General features: G+C 36.6%; 1 protein-coding gene across 1 annotated transcript; it reads right to left on the bottom strand.

Annotated features, from left to right (window-relative positions):
* Nucleotides 1-579: 579 nt before the first annotated feature.
* Nucleotides 580-22,248, bottom strand: CTR9 (CTR9 component of Paf1/RNA polymerase II complex). Its single transcript, XM_086749631.1, has 26 exons — nt 22,053-22,248; nt 21,791-21,966; nt 20,137-20,235; nt 19,298-19,537; nt 18,735-18,852; nt 17,996-18,085; nt 16,531-16,679; nt 13,845-13,952; nt 13,397-13,504; nt 13,041-13,277; nt 12,189-12,278; nt 11,957-12,085; nt 11,667-11,850; nt 10,541-10,629; nt 10,077-10,262; nt 9,807-9,894; nt 9,419-9,567; nt 7,266-7,382; nt 6,944-7,089; nt 5,155-5,226; nt 3,791-3,926; nt 3,130-3,276; nt 2,550-2,707; nt 2,177-2,273; nt 1,713-1,825; nt 580-1,449 (listed from the first exon to the last, which is right to left on the bottom strand). The coding sequence occupies exons 1-26, from the start codon at nt 22,246-22,248 to the stop codon at nt 1,041-1,043; spliced, it is 3,831 nt and encodes a 1,276-aa protein (XP_086605757.1). The 3' UTR covers nt 580-1,040.
* Nucleotides 22,249-23,094: the final 846 nt, after the last annotated feature.

Raw genomic sequence — 23,094 nt, 5'->3', positions numbered from 1 at the left:
AGTTTAGGCTATAAGGTCTATTAAAAACAGTAGTAATACACTATTCAGATCTATACAATCTTCTCTTAGCAAGTGCTTAACATAGGACCTGATGACCAAGAAAAAGTTAGAAAAAAATTTTTGGACTGGTACAAAATACTGTTTTTTTTCAGAACTGCAGGAAGAAATCAGATTCACTTTAGTTTACAACACAGCTATTTTTCATTGTTGTTCCTGAACATAGTATATGAAAGGACGTAATTCCAGAAGCCATGTACGTAAGCTAGAATAAAGTTAAGACTACTTCCTTAAAACAAATTCCTTTGTCAAATTTAACATGTTCACGTTTTCTGCTTAGACCTTTTAAGGGGCAAAATAAATCATGCCAAAGTAAATAAGCAGGAACCATTTATTGCGACACCAGCAGCTTTACCTTTCTCAAGTAATACGGAGTTCTCTTTTTTTTTTTTACCTGCCAATTTAAATATTTCATATACATCTCCATCATTACTTTATAAAATTTCTGTAATATCTACATCTTTTCACCTGATTTAATAGAAAAACAGAAGCAGAAGAACAAACTCTTGGAAACATAAGGAGTTGAATCATGGCAAACGTATTCTTTAATAGAAAGTAAGAAAAACATCCCTGTTGACCTTTATTCAGAATGAGGAAAAACATAAATATCCACAGCTCTGTTGCATTTGGTAGGATTTTAAGATCCATCTACGCATGTATTAAGCATAGAACACACAGTTTTAGCCACACTGGAACCACCTAGACAAGGATTTTATGTTCCATAGTTTTTCATGCATTCCATCCTTGGTGTGCCGATTATAGTACAAGGATTCTGTTCTTCATCTACAGCAGTTTCAATTTAAGAATACACCATAAGCCAACTTAGAGAAACATCCATTAGTTGCTAATACAAAGAATCACAGGAAGGTCTCACAATAGTTTACTGAAACATTAAGGTTTTTTTTAAATCTCAGTTTTCAAATATAAAAATTGGATTTTCCTTATAACTGAAACATATTTACATGATGGTCTGTAATTTAGATCTAATCACTGTCATCTGAACCACCTTCCGATCCCTCATCATTGGATCGTTCTGGTTCAGACTCATTACCAGATCCTCTGCCAGATCCCTCGTTGTCAGATCCTCTCTCAGAATCTCTGTCTGAATCAGCACTACGAGAAGCTGGGCGAGATTCATTTTCTGAACCACCAGAATGACTTCTCCCCGACTGTACAGACTCATTGTCAGACTGCTCTGAATCTGACCGCCTCCTTTTTCTAGCCGACCTGTCACTGTCAGAATCTTCCTCAGATGGGTGGACACTGGACCTCTTCAGACTACCTGCCTCACTACCAGATTTGTTTCTGTTATCAGAATCACTATCAGAAACAACGCGTTTACTGTGCTGCTGTTCCCCGTCATCTGAATCACTGTTGCTATTCCTAGCATGTCTGTAGGGAAAAGAATAAAAATCCAGTATTAAAAAACACTATCCTTAGCTGAAAAATAAAATGAGACAACAGGATTTAAGTAATGCTAGCGTTATCAAAACGAGAAGAATGAGTGGAATTAATTTGCAATGGGAAGTGATGTTGTGAGTACAATGACAGGCTTCTCATTATCTTTGCATTATCTCATTATTATTAACACTGCAGTTTCTCTTGAAAGCACGCATTGAGACTTTAGTACATCCAAAGTTAATTAAGATTCTTACCCATCATCAGCAATTTTGAGTTTATCCTCATCAGAAGAATCATCACTTGATGAAATGATGGCTTTTGATTTGATCTTTCCTTTCATTGAAGGAGGCAGACGTTCTGGTTTGGGCTGTACAGGGGAAAAACAAAGGATTGCTTGTTCATGTGGCTGGTTAAAGCATTGTGCCCAAATGTAGAGATATATTCAGAAAACCAGACATGCTTTTAACAGTTGTTCTAAAGTAAGCAGATGGAAAATTTTCCATTTACTATCACTTAATTCTACATAGCTTCGGAATTATCTGTTTCATCCTTAAAGCAGCTATAGCAACAGAGGAGGAGGACAAAAATAAGCTCAAAGGCAGTCTGCTACAATAAATTTTGTTGTCATTTTCAACATTAATAAATCCCTCTACACTAGGGTAATGCTGAAGTCCAAATGCAAATTTAGAAAGTGATGCAGTTATTCAGCTTAACTTACAGCTTTCTTTTTCTCTGCTTTTGGTGGACGTCGTTTTTTAGGTCTTGGACCATTTTCATGTTCTTCATCATCGCTCCCCTCATCTGCCTTCTGGGGTCTTAAACAGAAACATGTTTTATATGATGTAAAACATAACATCATGAAACTTAGCAAATACAAAAATATCAGTCTCAAGAAATGTCTAGTTGATCAAGTGTTACTCGTACTTCTTTTGCGGAGTTTAACCCTTATAGTGTGTAATGTGTAAATAAAAATTAATCATGTGACCTCTTAAAAACAGTTAATTTTTTAAATCGTTATGAAAGACTGCATGAGAATATACTTAAAAGCCATACTATTTCTCAGGGAAGTCTAACATTAAAGTATCACTTGCCTCCTCCTCTTCTTCTTTTTTCGCTCACCCTCCTCTTCTTCCCCATCTTGTTCACTACCACTGCCCTTCCTCTTCTTTTTCTTTCTAGACACAGGCAGATCTTCATCACTGTCATCGTTGACAAACTCATCAAATTCCCCTGCTCCTTTTTTGGAACGCTGTAGTAAATAAAAGCCCCACAATATAGGCTCCAATTAAAAAAGCTTCCAGAAAACACGCAAAAATGTGAAACAAACTTTATCTGAACATGTTTTTGAAGATATGAAAATACAGACCTTCTTGTGCTAACTTTCCCATAATATCTAGAGTGACATCATTAAGAAACTGATTCCGAATTTGCAGATAATCAAATAATAATCTTCTGTTATTTTAACAGCTGAATAGAACAGATTTTGGTGATGCCACCATGGTTGGCACTTCTAAGTATTAGCTTCCAATTTTTACATTTGGGTATTAAGGCTGTGCAGTTTCACTCAGTGGAGCCTAGGAGCTTGAAATCAAAAACCTGTGCTACTGCAAGAGACTATGTATCAAAAGAGGAAAAAGAAGGAGATTAAAAACAAACAAATTTCTGTTCTACCCTGCCTCCACCGCCACCACGTTTTTTCTCCTTTGATCCTTCTACTTCACCAGTGAACATAAGAATATTCTTGGTTTTCTCCACATATTGAGCTCTTTGTTCCAGAAGTTTTTTCTGTTCTTCTTTTTCTCTTAGGCGCTTCTCTTCCTGAATCAGAGAGAAAACTAACCATTATTATTGTATTTGCAGCATCGCAGTGATTATAATTCCACGCATAGAAATTATTTGCTGACAAGAAACTCGAAAGGCTAGGTTATAGCAGAAGGTCCAAATGGGGAAAAAAAAAAAGTTTCTAGATGCCTGTGCTAGAGTAGGCAGAAGTCCAAAAGTACTGTTGCACCAAGTGCTTCCTCATCCAGCCTGCCAGTACAGAAATTTAATGGCAGACCTTCTGGGGTACCAATTCTATTTCATTACAAAAATAAAAATTAAAATCTATTTCTGAGGCCATGGGGAAGAAAGAGCAAGTATTACCTGTTAGCTATAACATTTTCTGCTAGCACTTACTATAACTAAGAAAAAAAGCTACTAGACATTTCATCAGTAACATTAGGTACCACCAGACAGTAACAGGGGCATATATATTGTTGATAGATACACTTTTTAAAAAATAAAATATACTTTAAAAAAATCTAATATACATAATGTAACAGAATAAAACCTGTTCTTTAAGCAGTTTTTGGCGAAGCAGCTCCTTTTCTTGTTCTTGCTTTGCTCGCAGCTCCCTCTCTTCTTCATCCTGCTTGCGTGCCCGAGCCACATGATACTGGGCTTGACTCAGTAAGTCAGAGCATTGCCTGTAACATGCAATGTTTTCAAGTAAAGGAAGGTGACAGGCACATACTACAAAAAGAAACAGTTTTACAAAGGGTGTGCATCACAACACTACGCTCATATCACCAACAAAGTAAAAAAAGCTACTTGAAACGGCACAATAGCAGAGTAGAGTAGTACAGATTTTTGAGTAAACTAAAGCGCTTTCTAGTAAGTTAATGTATCTTTAAATTAGCAATATATACAATTTCAGAACATATTGATTCACACTTAAAATTTAGCCAATTCATATACAAAAACCCCCACATGAACAGAAAAGGAATAATCCCAACTAATTTGGACAGCTTCAGAAGTATGGTTAGTAAGAACTTGTATTTAATCACAACATACTAGCAAATCTAATCAGAAAGGTAGGTAGAAATTCTATCTTAAAAAACCCAATTGTGTAAGAGTTAAGGCTGCATAAAGCGTTCAATTCTCATGAAACATTAAAGCAAGGCACTTTCAATACCCTCTCAGCTAATGTTACAATGACATTTCTTTTAAGATTAAAATTTTCCTCTCTGTACAAAGTCCTTTAACGATACCCACTTGGGATGCACAGTGCACGACGGCCAACACACATTATTTGTATATGGCTATGAAAGTCTTAGAAGAACGTGCAGTAAAAGAAACGCAGGGCACACTGAGTGAAAACCTAAGGAATAAGCTTACGACACTGATTTGAATAGGCTTGTGTGCAAACTCATTATCCTGAGCAAAAGCTAAAGCAGACTAGACTCTGCAAAACAAGTTTTTCATGTTTCAATAACTGACCCACGCTATTCACCCATGAATCACCTCAAAAATATCCATGAAAGCAAACCTGTTGTTAGATTGTTATCTAACAATCTATATATATATAGTGTTATCTATAGTCAAAACAGTGAGAGCTAGAGATGTTTAAACAATGTCACTGCACTCTCATTGATGGAAAAATTGCCACTGAAACAGGCTCTAGCTAATGGCAGACACCACATGTTAAGAGTTTTGGATGAGAGAAAAATATTAGAAAACAAAAACAGGAAAAGAATGAAACAGTAATAGGAAATAACCTTGCACTTCTATTTCTACTGTTCTAAGAAATTGTGAGTTGAAATTTTGGAATCCAGTTTTATTATGAAAAAAAACAAGACAAAAATATTCCACTTTGTTTGTTTGTGGGTTTTTTTTTGGTTGGTTGGTTGGTTTTTTTTTCTCTTTTTTTTTTACCTGGCTTCCGTAGCAGCAAGTGCCAAATCAAATCTCATCTTATCACCTACTTTACTCAAGTAACTGAAGTACCTGAAGGAAAAAATGACAAACCAAACTAAGCAAAAATGACATTACATATTTATTGTAATTTTGCCTTAAAAAAACCAAAGCATTTACTACTGAATTACAATCCTATAAAACTCAACAGAAGGGGAAGCCTCACCAATTTTCTGTGTGCAGCCTCTTTTAATACAACAATATAAAAGTACATTCAGAGTTCTCCAAATTTAAAACATTCTGAAACATTTAGAGCAGAATAAAAACACAGAAAAATTCTGAAGAGAGTCCTAAGATTTCATTTACTGGCTCCTAGCAATACAGACATTGCTGACCCCATTAGATTTATTCCTAATCTGCCACAGCTTAAGTGCTTGAAACAAGCATAAGAAAAAGAAGGAAAACTTATTTAAAATTTTTTTTTTCCAGAACAGCCTCCTTGAGTCTAGCTGACAGGCCCTACCAAATACAACGTACCTTCAAGTAGATGGGTAAGCTGTGATGATCAGTGTTTTGAAAACAATTTCTCCAATTAATCTAAAGATTTAAAGGAAAATGGCTTTCTAACTCTTTCAAGGTTGCCACAGTTTCTTCCCATATTCTATCAGAAACATTTTATATGAAGTGTTTTGGTGCTAGACTGAACTCAAATTCTTGTGCATATGAAGAAAGTAATTCCTTGCTCAAGTTTTCTATTATTATTTCAATATTATGTTATTATTATTTCAAGGCCACATTCGATAGGGCTCTGAGCAACCTGGTCTCAGGTTGGACATGTCGCTGCTCCTTGCAGGGGGGTTGGACTAGATGACCTTTAAAGGTCACTTCCAACCCACAATATTCTTTGATTATGGAAAATATTTTCCAAAGGGTGTCAGACATCTGAATTTTTTGTTAATTGGTACAAAATAAAGGCTTTAATGCAACATTCTCTGGACAATAAATAACAAGCTTCTAATTGAATTTAAGTTAGAATTTGTGTTCGAATGTCTACTTTGCATCTTGTAAAGCACTAGAATTGTGAAATGCTTGCTTGTATGAAAGGCTTGCTTTAGTTGACAAAATAACTGAAAAGCAACATCTATCCTCAACATAACAGCAGAGCTAGGAATGCATAAAGCAAGCACCAGCTACACCAGCAATACCTAAGAGGAGAATAAACGATTGAAAGCTTTCTGTTCAAAGATGGTGAGGATTGGATCAGACTATATCTGTTTTCTGCCCAGAATTATTATATTTTTCTAACAAGAGAACAAAAAGACCTCAAACACACTTAAACTGCCTCTGTTCTTAAGCCATGAGAGTCCTTAGGCTTTATTTTCCAAAAGGAGGGCAGAATTAGTTTTCAAGGACTGCCAGTAAATAACTAGGCTTATATAATATAAATAGATTTGCTTTTGAGTCTTATAGGTTGTTTTGAAAGAAATAGTTTTAAAAAGTATTAAATTTGTAGAATAATATTTTTCAACTATACTCTATCAGGAAGAAGTGCATTTTGGTCATAGTAATACAAAACCCTTTGAGAAATACACATTGGCCACCTGGCCAAACAAAACTGGAACTGAACCGAAGTCTGAAGAAGTAGTTTTATCAGTCCCAATCTTTGTTTTACTATTAGAAACTCTAGAACTACATACAGTGTTTCATAGGAGATGATTGCTCTTCTAACTAGATTTGTGAGCTATACTGCAAATTTACTTTAAGGGAACAACAAAATAGATTATAATGATTGTAAATAAATCAACTTTACCTGTGGGCTAGCTCTAGTTCTTTCACAGCATTAAGCACCTCCTTCAGATTGCTTTTTTCATCTTTCAGGACAGAGGTAGCTAGTCTTTGTAACACTAAAGCCACGTTAAACATAAGAACTGTATCACTTGGTGCTACATGCCTGGCCTGTAAATAAAAAGCACGTTTTTAAGATACTCTGCAACATGATAGAGGTGTACTAAACTGACATACAGACAACAAGCACCATTATTTCAATCACACACTACTGACTTTGAAGAGATACAAGCTACATCAACTTATAGCAATTTTATTCTGTGATATATGATGCTTTATATTTGTACCTTTAACAAAGTTTGTTTGCATTCCTGTAATTTGCCACATTTGAAGAGTGCCCGGGCCAAATATAACAATACTTCAGTATTTTGATGCTTATAGAACTTTCTGAGGCAGTTTTCGTACTGAAATAGAAAAAATAAAATTAAGAAGTGACAATGGTTAGTTATTTTGGTCAGCTAACTCCAGCAAATGCTTCTGTTCCTAAAAAGCATTACTGCTAATATGCCTTTTGTTTTTTGAAGAAGTACGTCACGCTACATAAATGCCTCCTTTTCAGAAAATTCTTTCTGCTATTCCAGAGCAAGTACCTGATTTTTCTGGAAACTGGCAGGAGTCTAGAATGCTCTGTAGGTCTTAAAATACAACTGAATACAGTTGTCAGGCAAGGACCATCTATTGTAACAAAGTCCAACAAACATGACTCGCTTTAAGAGCACTCAGTTATTCTCCACAGTATTGGGGTAGGGGAAAGCCATTTTATTTATTCATATGAAGTATTTTACAAATTGAAATATATTTAATGTAGTAATTGAATATATCTGATTCAATTAGTTAAAAAAAAATTCACACCTTCCAGATAACTCAATGTCAAATTTGTTCTGTCCACCTAGTTGAATAATAATGGGCATGCCAAGGGGTATCTAGTTGTTCTAAAGTATAAAAGAAGACTTGTTACTATAGGTTTTGTGCTTCTAGAATTAAAGCTTCAAACAGTTAGGAAACTTATCCTTTTCAGTAACAAGCACCTTTTGTTTGGATATACCCTTTTCTCAAGGAATCATTCACCCTTTCTAAACCTCCAAAATAATAAGAAATGCAAAGTCATTTTTAATTTCAGCTCAAATACACAAACTGTTCTGAATCTGAACAGTGCCTGAAGTCACTACTCTTGCATCACACTGCGTTGTGATAGCCCAATTTTCACTCACCTTTGGAGTCAAAGATCTTGTATTTAACTTAAGTCTGCCTTGGATTTGTATGCTATATGGAAGAGAACTCACTAGAATACCTACTGTGGTTTCAGTAAGCTGGGCTACTAAATTAATTTTGTCTCACTTTGAGTAGAGTATCCCATATTTCAGACTGTGGCTTATATCGACCACACAGCAGAATACAGAGAACAATAGAACACCTCAGTAAATAAACACATTTCTACTAACAGCTTTACTTAAATATATTAGCAAATAAGTACAATATTTTTCTGACGAATCAAAAGGTGAAAATGATACTCAGTGTCCCACTTGTAATTCACTACTTAAACAACTGCTAAAATTGTATTTTCATCAGGCTTTTTGTCAATAAAAACAAAGTGTTAAAAAGACAACAGACTCCATTTAAACAGAGTGAATCTGATCACGTTACCAAGGCTTTTAACAGTAGTTCACTGGAGGACAGTGACTACCCAGATCTTAATCAGGTAAGAAAGGCCCAGGATGTCTTCCTTATAACCACCACAAAAAGCTTCGGGACACCTCTGAATTAAGTATTTTTGAGCCTCAGTGTAGACTCGGTCTTAATGAAACAAGTTTGTTCTGAGCTTCTGTCCTGTCCAACATACATTTTTCTGATCTTACTTGTAGGCTTTTGATCAATCAACTAATTGAGTGAGCTTAGTTAGAATAGGTTGATACTTGGAAGTTAACTTTCTTGAGCAGGTTGAACTAGATGACCTCAAAAGATTTTTTCCAACATGAATTACCTTGTGATGTTAACTGTGGCGAAAGAAATCATGGCACAGTCAACTTTTCAGACAGCTCTCATTGTTATTTATGAAATCATTTGCAAAAACAAACAAACAAAAAAATTACTATAAAAAAAATCCCAGCAGCAAATTGCATTTACTTACTTCTGTAACATCTGAATGTAAATCACATACAAACCTCTCTGACTGAAAATAAATTTTAAGACCAAAATTCTAACCCAATTGTTTTAACTCTGCTACCAAAAAAGTGTACAAGTTGGCTGGTGCTTTGTTACCCTTTACCTACATGCGGCAGTTTGGTTTTAAATCTAGACTTGACAGCCAACAGCACGCTAGAAACAGACCTATAACTTGTTAAAATATTATTCAGAAACTTTTACAGCTGCTATGACAGCACAGAAACATCCAGAAGTCATCTAATTCAACATATTGTATGTTCAATTTAGTAGATGTTACCATCTGCACAGCACTGATGTACTGTTTCTGTTCTACGTAGATATGTGCCAAATTCAGCCACACATCACTGATATCTGCTGTTGCCTCTCTCACTTGGGCAAAAACATCACGAGCTTCGCGGAAATATCCTTTATGTGCCAAGACAGCTCCTAAGGGGAAAGTAATATGTACAGTGTAAGCTTCCAGATTCACATACTATGTACTCCTACCAAAGAAAACAAAATATTGCCTGAATTAAGTTCCCCATTAAAACTAAGCGACATATGAAAGCTATTCTTTCTTGTGCTCCACTACATAGCATTCAGACTCTGTAGAAACAATTCTACCTTAAAGCATGAAAGATAAGAATATCTTCACCTCTGATGGAAAATTTAAGTCTAATATTCACCTATGCCGTTAGCAGCATACAAATTCTTTGGATCATTTCTGAGTACTTGCTTGTAGATTGCTAATGCACGGTCCTGATGACGCTTTTCCTGCAGAAAGAAGTATCCTAATTGATCAGTCATTTCTATAATGGGGTATTAAAATATCTACTCAGAAGTTTTATGGACTATAAGATGCCAGACAGGCATTAAGAAAAAAGGCTCTGAGTAGTTAAGAGCATACAAAAATTAAATAAATAAAACCACACACAGAGCAGACAGACAGCCATTACCTTTTCTCTGTCTCTTGTGGGTTGATGTAGAGTCTGCAACCAGACGTTGCCAAGAGCCAACATGGAATAAGTATCATTTTGTGTGGAGGGCTGCTTCAATATTCTTTCAAATTTCTTTTGACCTGGACCCCACTCTTGTTTAGCCAAATGAAGATTGCCAATCAGAGACCAAGCATCTGGATGGTCCTAAACAAAAATTCACTGTAAGTTGCAAAAGCATAGTTTTCCCTTGCAAGGTTACTTTTTCAAGTATAAAATACTATTTTTCTTAAAAAGAATTCCACATTTAAAAAAAAAAAAAAACAACAAACAAAACACAGAGAGAGCAGATTACAGTAGTTCTTTCTTCTTCCCCTAGTTTATGCGAACAAACAAAATAAAAATGCAGCAAAAGGAAAAACTGAATTTGAAGTTAAGTTAGTATTTCAAGTGTTTTAACTTTAAACACTTAAAGTGCTACAAACCTGATTTATCTGAAGTGCTTCTTTAAACCAATCAGAAGCCTCATAAAAATTTCCTTTATCCCTAGCCATAGCTCCCAAGCGCAAGTAGCCTAAAAGTAAAAATAGAAAATAAAATAAAAATCAGGAAACAGGTTAAAGTAATCTCAAAGAAAGAAAATATTAGCCATGCATGAATTTCAAAAGCACTTTTTTTCTTGATCTGCTAAGGACAACAAACATTAAGACACCTTTCATATTCTATTCACAATGAGACACATCATATGTGACGAGGAATGTCCATCCACAATGGTGATACAGAAACTGCAGATTTCTAACAGTGAAAGTAATGTAAATGCTTTTAATTGGTTTCAAAAGTTAAAGATGATTGAGAAACCTCAAAGAAAGAGCAATACATCAGTTACTTAAATTCTCCTCCCTGCACTTTATACAGCTCTCCCATCTCCGCAAGCTTTGGGAAGAGTACCAGTCAGCAAGTGACAAGGAAAACAAGCAGGGAAAAGGCTATAGATTAGGCTGGGGCATGCTGTGTGCTGCAACTTGCTGAGCAAGGGATACCACCTCGCCTTTGCAGCAAATACCACAGGTCAGCTACATAGGGGAAAGAGGAAGAGCTGAGTAAGGGGAAAAAAACCAAAAAAAAAAATAACAGGATGTGCCAACAGAAGCCATGCTGACACCTTCCAACAGTCCTTCTTCCCTGGCAGGAGGCCAAGATAAAGTGGTTCTCCCAATGGGTTCTCTGTTTCCACCAACATAGGTAGAGTTGCAGAGCCTGGGCATATCAAGTGAATGTCCTGATTGCATCGAAGTGCTGAGGTGCTAAGGCTTTGGCGGGGGTGGGGAGCAAGAGAGCTAAGGCATGCAAGTCTAGATAAGCTAATTTTGTTAGATTTTTGGACTACAGTACGATTTACCAATAACTTGAAGGCTTAAAGCTAGAGATTGGACTACAACGATGATACAGGCCTTAAAACAATACAAACAAGGTAGCTGGTAGGTAAGCAGGCCCCAAAACTACTACGAAAAGAAGTGAAGACAGATATAAGGAGACAGAAGATGCTGTAAATGGGAAGATTTTTGGTATTATAAGGAGGACTGTGGAATTAAAATAACAAATACTTCTTACAATCAACGTAATTAGGATGTTCTCTTAAAATGTTTTTATACAGCTTTTCCGCTTCATGAAATTCACACATCGCCTCATATAGTCTGGCAAGGTTATACGACGTTGTTACAGAAATAGCATTGTAATAATGCTCATCATGTTCAGCTTCTGCTTTTGCACGATCCAGTGATGCCAAAAAATATTTCTAAGGTATAAAAAGAAAAAAAAGGAATAAAGCACTCCAGAATTTTCTTAAAGGAAAACTTTTGGGTGATGAAGAAACTAAATTCAAACTTTGAGTAATTACATACCTTTGCTTCTCCTAGGTTTCCCAGTCTGAAGTGCAGAGCACCCACATTATTCAAAATCTCTGGTGGGACATCAGCCTGTACTTTCTCTTGCAGAATGCGTGTGGCTGTACCATAGGCTGACAGCGCACCCTTTACAAAGGAAGAGAAAGTGGATGAAAGAAATAAGAGAATGACCTTTATGTGCTCTTATGAAAAGGACATACATAATTCACCAAATGTATATTAATAATACCTGTATATCAGTCTGTTCTAGAATTTGGGCTAGCTCAATCCATGCCTCTACATCATCAGGATATTGCTCTGTGACTTTTTTTAGATGTCCCTGAAAAACAGGAGAAAATAGTTACACCTCTTTGTGGACACACAAAGGTGTTAAAAAAAAAAAAAAAAAAAAAAATCAAAAGAAAGAATGGAGGTATTAACCTTAACACTAGAAAGATATATCATATTGCAAAAGAAAACATCCTAAACATCAGCACAATTTGGTCACAAAAAAAAAAAACAAACACTAGTTTCCTTCCTTCATTATTGTTCCTTGTTCCTGTAGAACACAACATCTGCCTGAAGTCTTAGAGAAGCAGAAACTACTATACCAACATGAGAAGCTAGAAAAGTGATTTTTTGCATTTATTTACATAACATGAGATTTAAAAACCCTTTCATTTAAAAAAAAACATAACATCATAACATTGTCCTTCCAGATAAGCTAAGACAAGTGTTTTCTGGAAATCACTAACTTGCTGTCTTCAGGAAATCACTAGTTAACTTCCCAGATATGTTAAAATTTGCTGAAGAAAGTAAGAATTCTGCCCTTTTCATAGCACCAAATACAAATGTGAGGCTGGGGCTCCTCTAAATTCCTGGACTTGCTTTAGCCAGAGCCCAGCAGAAGTCAGTTCTGTCCAGAAGCTGTGTCTCTCCACAGTTAGGAGAATCTCTTATAAAGGTCAATATTAAATATTCTATACCTACCGCCAAGTAACCCTGAGTTTTATGCAACTTAATGTACAGCCTAATTTTAAGTCTGATTTTCAAGTTCTACTCTTGTATGTAGAAGTATGATGCTAGCAGAAGCAAAACTTACCTTTGCAATATCCCGTTTCTCCTGGTCTTCTGAAGCTGCATAAAGAGATCCAAGGATTTTCATAGTCTCATAATTGTTAGGATAGGCCTTCAAAACTTTTTCAAAGCATTGTGATGCATTCTCTTTGTCCCCTCGATAAATGTACATTTGACCCAATCCAAAAAATGGAAGTACAAAAGAAGATGAAGCAAACTGAGTGGCCTGGTAATAATACTGGAACGCTTGATCATAATCTTCCTAATCAAAAAGAAGCAAATAAAGAACAAGTAGTGTTTTCACAGGTAAGCTTTGTATGAACTTTTATAACACAGATGTTTAAGTGTAATCTCAAAAAGGGCTTTAAAAAACTGCCCTACCTGTACATGAAAAGATCTAGCCAGCTGATAACAACTCTCCGCCTGCATTGCTTCAACTTCTGTATTATGGAAAGCATGAAGAGCCAAGTGTTGTACTTTACCATAATCCTGAAAAAAAAAGAAAGTTAAATTAAATTTGAAAGCCTTCATTTTTTCTTTATAGTCAAATGATTTCTTATTTAAACAAGGATAGCTGGAAAATACAAGAAAGCTTTAGCCATAGCAGTGACTAAATTAAGAACAACAGACCTAGTTCTAGCAGTTACTGTTCTTCTCTTTATTTCATATTTTAAAGCTTGGAAGGGATGAGGGAAGAAAAAAAAAAAAGTAAGTCAAAAACTTTATTCTTGTCCATCAACGGTTCCATATTAGCCTGAATCTAACACCAGAATCCTTGCTGTTCAGAGTTTATCAAGCATTTAACAATAAAATTCCATCGATATCTTACCTTCTTGAAGAAAAAGTGATTAGCCAAGTGATTCAACACCATTGGATTACTGGGATCAATTGTGTAAGCCCTAGAGAGGAGCTGAACACCATTCTTGATGGAATCAGCCTAAATGAAACATTGACAGGTATCAGCAGCATCTCCATAGTTGGACCTTACTAACACCTCCAAACTATTCTTCAGACTAGGCTGCTGCAGGACCTCTGACAAAACCTTTCTGGGCTCACAGAAGAAAACTAAATTCAGCTACTAGCTTTTCTCCCTGCAGCACACAGATGGAAAATGGGAAATGAAGCCATCACAAAGGGATGGAAAAAAGGCAGAGCAAGACTTTCTAGGGAAAAAAAAAAACAAAACAACACAAACTTCATCCTGGTGTCCTTTGACGTTTCACACTCACACCCTGATAGCCTTCCTTCTACTGTTCAAAGTTTCCAGTCCCTGTTTTGTTTAGGTTTCAATCTTTTACACAATTTGTTCAACAATGAAATGAAAATATTCTCATGTTCAAATTCTAAACAAGATTTTGAGATGTTGAAGTAAGAGCTACTAGAACTTAAGTTCTAATTTAAAAAATGGTAGAAGTTCGCAGTGTTTACATAGGGATATCATTACATCAACTTACTCTTTTCTGAAGAAACTTTACAGTTTAAAGATAGTTTTGCATGGGTACAAATTTACCTACAAGACCAATTCCATAACTGATAAAATAATTGCTATTTATTTGGAACACCCACAAGATCTATATCACAAGCAGCTCAACTTAAATCTGTAATAATTTCTGAACAGAAACAGCAAGAATGGTATCTAGTAATCATGTAACATCTGTGCTTTATTTTGCAACTACTATCAGCAGAAAGCTATCTTATTGAATAGATTAGGTTTTATGAGGTTGAGACATAATATAAAGTCCAATAGGTAGCTAAAAATCATAAGTTCAGTTTGAAAAGGCATTATCTTTACAAATCTAGCATAACAATATACCTTGAATAGGAGATACTAAATCATTCTTGGTTTCATTTTCAAAGGCAAAGAAGTTTTATAACCACACTCTATATATGTCTGAGTTCTGTGATAATTTGAGTCTCGTGTCCAATTTCAACCAAATCAAATTCATGGTTAGCGGTCTCTAAGCTCCTAAGCGCTTTCATTAAAGAAAACTAGAGACGAGACAGATCTCAAGGAGAACACAGTGTAATCTCAACCCCGATTTGACATCATAACACCTTCTAGGAGGGAGAAACATTACAAATATCCAAGCACCGAAAATATGTCAATTAGTAGTTTGCAACTCAGAGAGAATCTTTTCCCCTGAGAAAGTGTTCTCCCTCCACCATGTCAACTCTTTGACATTATACTAACTTTGCAGTCCAAGTTGTGAAAACAGTTTGAAGTAAAGCACAGATGATACGTTTCTTACAAAGAAAAAAAAAAAAACATTTGAGTGGGTTAGCTTTTCATCCCAGCTCTTTGAAGCTTAAGGTGAGTGGCCTCATCCCTTGACTTTACTCAAAAGACCTTCAGGAAAAAAAAGAAAGATACCATGTTTCATTGGTTTCTCACCCATGGAACCATTTATTAAAATTTGACTTAAGAATATTTTTGGTTGTCTCTGTAATTGTAGGAAAGAAAGCTCTCATGCCCACATTTTTCATAATTCTTCATGGAAGTTTTAAGAGTTATTTTTTTCCCCCATGATGTAGTAAACTAAAGTAATTTTCAGACATTCTATGCTAACAAAAAAAATCTTTCTAGGGAGCTACATGCTCTACAGATAGCTTAACACTAATTTTTAGCAACATAAAATTATGTAACATTTTTTTCTTTTTTAAACACTTAAAGGACCCATCCTCCACTGCTAACTTCCTTAGCATAGATTAACCATCTCAGATCCTACGATCCCAATTAAGCTGTATAAGCATATGTATTTTTCTAGTGATACAACATCTAGAGAGCTAGGATCACCACTTTATTATAGTTTCATCAGCCTAATTAAAATTTCTTCTTGCCTACTCTTTGGTTTACCACGTGGCATGCATACCAAGATAGCATGAATACAACTTTAACAGTTGTTTGAAAGCTTATGTTCCTTAAAGCCCAGGATTAATCTCCTGGGAGATGCCTCTTACTTTGACCTTCCTGTTAGCAGAAAGTCAAAAAAAGACTTTAAAAAAAAGTTCCTGATGCTCTGGAATAGAGCTGCAATTGCAAGTGAGGTCTCCAAGTATTCAAGGAGTTTCAGAGCATCCCGAGTACAAACTGATTTAGTTAATCCTCACAGAGCTACAAATGACTAAGTAAGGCTGGCTACTATGCATACTATAACTCATTAAAGTAAGATTTAGAAATCAGCACTTTTGGCTTTTTGAAGTGACTAGACATGCATTCACACATCTCACCATGGATTTGTATTATTTTAATTAAAATAGTTAACTTTGCACTGTTTTTCTATAAGCAACAGAATTTAAGATTTTTAATAACAGAAGGAAGTTATTCAGAATGTGCTGCTCACATCACAAGTGCATATCTATAACATCATTCAGCAGTTATACAGATTTAAAATGATTTAACCACAAAAGTTATTATCCCTTTTAAAAACTGGACTACCTTTCAAAGGATAGAAAGTTTGCTTTTCCAGATAAGAGGAAAGTAAACTGAGCACGGATTCTTGTTAAGTCAAACGCACCTCTTTATTATTGAGTTCCAGAACAGCCAGTCCAACCAAAGCCCCTACGCATTTTGAATTTAGCTCCAGAGCCCTGCTGAACGCTAAGCGAGCTTTTTCCAACTTGTTCAGTTTCACGAAGCAATGGCCCATACCTAATCGAACCTCAGCTAGAGAAGAAGATTACACCATTCAGAATCCCAGAATTTCAACTTTATGACTTTTTAACATTCTGAAGATCAATTAAAGTGAAAACAGAATTTTTAGTATTTCTTTAAAACATGTAAAGCCACCTAATAATTCGCTGTTTTTAAAGGCAGCCTCCCACACTTGCCAGCAAAACTAACTTTAACAGATTAGTAACACCTTATTTCTTCATATATCCTAAAACATTGTCTATATCTCCAAAATACTGATACTAAATGAATAAAAATTACTTCTATGGAAACACATTAAAAATAATATTGAAAGGCATTAAAAAATTGCCAGATGAAAAGGCTGGAAATTTCTTATCCAGAGTAAGTTCACCTGAGACTAGTAGGCCTTCAGAAAACAACAATAATAATAATAACAAATACACAAGTTAGCTAGACATTTCTCCTCAAATGATCAACTGATTCACTGCTAATAAAATGCTGTTTATCATCCTATCGCTTCCATGGTCATGTACAGCTAATACAAAGAATTCACATCATATTGCCCTTTCAGACTGCCTGTGAACTAAGAATACACAGATATTTATATACACCAATTTCAAATCTGCGCCTGTGTGAAAAAGGGGAGTGAATGAAGATGTTTGCTTAAAAGTAAGGCTTGTATTTCTAAATGCACTTTTGCAGCAATGATTCTTATGCTAAATGAGACTACAGAATACACATCAACTTTGTAATAAATTTTTTTCAGATATGTTATGACAAAGTATACCACATTCTGAAGAGACTTCAGAGTATTTATGATCCTAATGCAAATACCCTGAATTAATAACTCTTAATCACATGCATCGCTTTTACAGCCATTACTGATAGCTTTCACAGATTTTTGCATTAAGAAAAATCATACAATACCAGGAAAACTCACATCATGCACTATAGGTAGAATTTTACTTTTTATGTCTTGTTTCACTATTAACACTAATGCATCATTTTCTTAACCCTTACTCCAAGAGCTCACAGATAGGTTCTGCAAGTCTTGAACAGTTCTCCTGCTCCCAATTTTAACTTCTCTTACACGCAACTTCTCATTTTCTAATAGCTCTTTAAAAGGTAATAATTAGTATAAGAATTAGTATTTTCCTAAACACAATTTCCTTCTCTAACAATTAAGGAACACTTCAAGTCAACAAACATCTGAACTCCTCTGTAATGCTGGCTGGGGTTTTTCTGATAGATAAATATCCCAAAAAAAGCCCTTAGGTATTTGAGTTAGGAAGACTTGAGCTAGTTTCCAAGCACAGCAAATATTTCCACTAGCAAATACTTTGTCTTACCTGGGCAACCTGGATTAGTACGCAACGCTTTCTTGTAGTAAGCAAGGGCTCCTCTATAATCTTTCTTGTTGAAAGAAATGCATGCTTTACCTGTTATAACATAACAGTTACAAGTAAATCAGAAATACAAATGAAGCTATAAATCAGAAGCTCATAAGTATTATTTGGTAAACTTGTGCTGTGCTGATTTTCAAAAGTTACAATTAAAATCTAACAAAATTCAGACAACTACAACATTTATTATTTTGATAATGTCAAGTGTATATATATATATATATATAAAAATCAAACATGGGAACAAATTAAATTTACATTTTTGTGTTTTTTTGGCAGAAGCTTAATTCTTTCCCGGTCCAGAGGAAAGACATTTACTAAGATGAGATTAGCTAGCGAACAAATTAAGATACATGTGTTACAGCCTACTGACTGGTATCTTCTACCTTCGAGACTATACAGCTTCACTGGGATCATCAGGGAAATATAAAGTAGTTGGACCGGATGTATGCCCGCAGGTCTCAGAAGATACTAGCTAGCATTATATTCTTTGCTAGCTTTTTCACCTATGTATATTTCCTAAGTTGAAAGTAATTGCTGTCATGTGTTTCTGGTCAAAAGTGTACACTTCTTTATCACATTCTTTCTCTCTACACTTGTACACACCCTCTTCTTAAGCACATAATTTATTCTGAAACTCAACTGGAGAGACGAGGTTTTTACACAAATACCCACAAACTCATACCAAGAAGGGCAGGAATATTATTTGGAGACTGGTTGAGCACAAAGTGGAACTGCGCATCAGCTTGGTCCATCTTATCACCTTCAAGCAGACAAAAGCAGGCTCTTCCCAACAAGTGATTCTAGACAAGCAAAAAAGATTTGCGATACATTTATCTTTGTAAAATACAAAGATTAGACTATGTGAAAGATCAATTGGCTATACTATAATGCCTTCTATGATTAATTTATTTCTCTTACATCAGGAAGAAAAATAAAACCAAAAGTGTCTTTATCATCCACTTCTAAAGTTCATTATTATGAAGCAAGAGAGCAACAAACAATCCTTCCTTCCCAATCCCCAAAAGCTGACTGACGTAGTTCTGTCAGGTGTCCCAAGCTAGAGATAATTATTCCTGGTGGCACCGCACACATTTCAGATACTTACAAGCTCTACTTACAGGTACTACACTAACAGAATCTACACCCCGAGCAATTTCTATTTTCCCTTTAATGAATCAATAGTTGTTTTCTTTACAATCACTAAATAATTTACCAATATGGATTTTTAAACAGATTTTGTTTTACCTGATCATACATGATAATTTTGTCAGCCATAGTATACAACAAGGTAGCTTGCGTAATGAGCTCCTTCTTGTTATCTTTGTTCTTCTCCTTTCGAGCCTGCTGTACATAGTATGCTGCCAGCGTATCCAGACATGTCATCTGATCTTTTTCATGGTCTCTATAGTCTAAGTTGCCATCTATGCGTGCAGCTTCCAATAGCTTCACAAAGTCTTCTGTTTTCCCTTGTTTGTAGTACTCCAGCTATAAAACATACAATACTACCCCAGTGAGTTCATAGCATACCAAGTTGATGCTTTAGGTGTCACACACATTCTTTTTCCAGAATGCAGGGATAAATCAGATGTAAATGTAGGGATAAGCAGACAAAGGCATTCCAATACCACCAAATATTTTTCTGTCATCATCCCAACTTAGTATTTTCATATTAAAACACAAGTCTTACAGCTGTTTATAAGTGAAGAATCAACTGTTTTTCCTCTGAACTTCTTTGACTTTTTCCATATTTCACCTTACTTCCCCTAGTATAGATACTGCTCCCTCCTTTTTTATGAGGTGCATAATCAAAGGCACAAACCAGCAAAAATACAGATTGAGGGGAAAAAAAAAAAAAAAACAGAAAGCAGGCCTCAAGCAGCACAGCTTAATAAAAAAGGTGAAATTAAAATCTTAATGTGCATATGCCAAATTAGAAATATCTGGCCTAGAATCAATGACAGAACAAGCCCATTAAGTTCTTGTTCAGAATTCAGTTATCTTTGGTCATAAAAGTAAAGAAGTGGTAATTATTATTTGATTACCTGAATATAATATTTAAATATAAAATTTGTATATATACTAACCGCTAAGGCAATCCATATGTGCAGTTGAGTGTGTTCCTGTTTCAGTATACTTATAACTTCATCACCCTCAGGTAACTGATCGAAGTCAAGCTCAATAACCTAGAACCAAACAATACAGATTTTCTTCTCACAGATCATTGCGGTCAAAGGGAGCTGGACATTTCAGAGCACAAAATATATATAATTATTTGTGTTTAAACAAGCTGATGGACAAAGAAAGAAGTAATAATGTACTGTATTCTGTAGAAGACAAAACTTACAGCCTCTCACAAATATCAGAGAACAGACAGCTCAATATTTGGGATACTAGTCCAGGAGAATAAGCAGAAATGCTAACTCAACTTCTTCCACCATAGACTTCAGGCTCAGAATATTTACAGTTCAGATAATAACCAACTTGACTGCACACAGCTGAATTTCTAAAACTTTTCCTACAGATAATACAGAGATATAGGATATAGTAAAAAAAACTTCCACTACATTACTGAATATTAACAACGACAGTCATCATGCGCAAATGACATAAAGAACTTTTCATCATGCAAGCATTATTTTGCAAGTTGATCTACTCTTCTGATACAGAAAATGAGGAAAAAGGACCAGATATTACTAAGGCGGGATGTCTGGGAACACAATTTAACTGCCTGTTAGTTCACTTACTACTCAGTCATGCTGCCTTTAATACTAGTCATCTATGTTACATTTTAATTTTAAGTGAGGAAGAGGTGCAGTTGTCGTACCCTGATTATCAATGCAAGGACTCTTCTCTGAAGACTGGCTTAGAGCAATTCAATTTACAAGGGCTTATAGTTTTGACTATGCAAAACTTGAGAGTACAAGCAAAAAATATTTCTGCTACTGTTGTCATTTTTAGTTTGAGTTTCTCTTGCACAGTACCTCCATTTGACAGATAATGATGTTTTTAAATTTGGACAACCCCCGTCTACAAACTAAAATAGTTATTAATGAGAAATAGATATTACCAACAAAGCAAATAAATACTGAAGCAAAAAAAGGTAGGTTTTTTTTTTTTAGAAGTATTTTGTAGCAATCCTTAGTGATTAATTCAGAACTTCAGGATCCAAGTAGTCCTACCCGTAACTTCAACAGCAGCAACAAGATCAACTACGGATGTTGACAACTCAGACAGAAATTTCTGTCACACAGAAAAAAAAGCCCTCTGACATGTAACTTACAGAGAGCAAAGTACCTTCATGAGACTTAAACACACAACAGCAGCTGTATGGAAATTTGTTAGAGTATGGTCACATGTGGTCGCAAAAAGCATTTTTCAACCTACAAAAAGTATGTTTCAATATCTTATTTAGCAAAGCTGTTAACTTATTATCTGCTACGGAATGATTACACTTCTAACTTTATAATAAAAGTAAATTTCCAAATACTTCTCTTAAATCTTTTTAACCTTGGGTTGTGACAGTCTACCTTAAATAAAGAGCTGAATAAATTTCTAAATCCACACTAAAGTAACTTTACAGAATGGACCATGCGCCCTGTATGTGTCTATATGCTGATTTAGGAATGTACATGCTGTTTAAAAATCACTGCAGTCAGAAAAATCAGTGTCTAATGAACGAAGGAGATAATTTAGCTGGACAACGGCACTGTACAAAAACACAAACTAAAGATTAGATACTGTCCCAACAGGATCTTCACTCCTGAGGGCTGCATGTGCTTGAAGCATATACTGTGGGAGAAGAGGCTGCTCCTTCTTCACGGACGTGCAGTACCGACGGCGCCCGGACAGACGGCCCGACTGCTCCCAGCGCTTCTTCACCAGAAAGCCACCAGGCACGGACAGGGAGGTTACAGCTAGCAGAGAGCAGACACCGTTCACCGAGACGCGTTGGCGAAGGCAGGTTGGGGTGTTTCCGCAAAGCGATGCACCTGCGACCCACCCCGCTCAGGGAAGGGAGCCACATCCCCTTGAGCCCGGGACAAAACTACGAGAGGAAGAGACAAACGCCCGGCACGGATCACACAGCGCAACACCTTCTTGCCCCTTCCCCGAGGCCCGGCCGCGCCGCCGCCCCCCAGCCCCCGACTCGCCTCATCGGTGTCCCGGAGAGGGATCTCAATAGACCCCCGCGACATGATGGCGATGGCGATACCGCTGTCCGCTGAGCCGCCCAGCCGCCAGCACGCAGCGGACCGTCCCGCCCGCACTTCCCCTCACAAACACCTACTGACCCGGACGTACTCGAGCGAGGGGCGGGGGAGGGCTGGCTCCGGCCCCGGGGCGCAACGAGCCAATGGCAGCGACGTACGAGCCTCGAGGGCCGCCTCGCGCCCGTGCGTGACAAGGAGGGCGGGCTTCGCGGCCGGGCGCGCGCGGCCCTGTTGCTGTGGCAACGGCGGTCTCGCGGGCGCCCCTCAGCGAGCGGCTAGGCATCGGCGGGCCCGGGCACCAGGAGCTGGGCGGGCGGCGGGAACAGGCGGCGGGGTCCCCGCTCCAGGGTCCCCGCTCCAGGGTCCCCGCTCCAGGCTGGAACGCTGCGTGGCCTCTCGTGCGGCAGCCTTTTAAAACGTGAGCGGGCTCCTTAGAACAGAGTGAGGGCTTACAGGGGGTTTGCAGACAGGTATTAGTCCCGCAAATTTATACATATGTATCAAACACTTACGTATAGAAATATGTCTGTCTAATACCAAGAGATGATGCTGTGTATTTATACACATACACTGATAAATTGGATAGATTTCCACATGGTTGCTCTCTGGTCCTGACGCTGCAACTCCCTCAGGCTATGCTGCTTCTCCTGTCATTTTAAAATTGTTAAAGATTTCCAACTGAATGCATTTAAATGTGTAGATTTTCCCTGTCTTTGTGGAAAAACAAATAATGTGTAAATCCAAATACATATTATCTGACTGGCTTAGGTGGTGTAATATTGTTGATACATATTTACAATTTTTAGCCACAGCTTGGCCAACTATTTTCAA

This window comes from Chlamydotis macqueenii, chromosome 5, assembly GCF_036417535.1.
Source record: "Chlamydotis macqueenii isolate bChlMac1 chromosome 5, bChlMac1.mat, whole genome shotgun sequence".
NCBI lineage: Eukaryota > Metazoa > Chordata > Aves > Otidiformes > Otididae > Chlamydotis > Chlamydotis macqueenii.
Note: the sequence above shows the minus strand (reverse complement) of the source record. Positions and strands in the feature narration are given on the sequence as shown.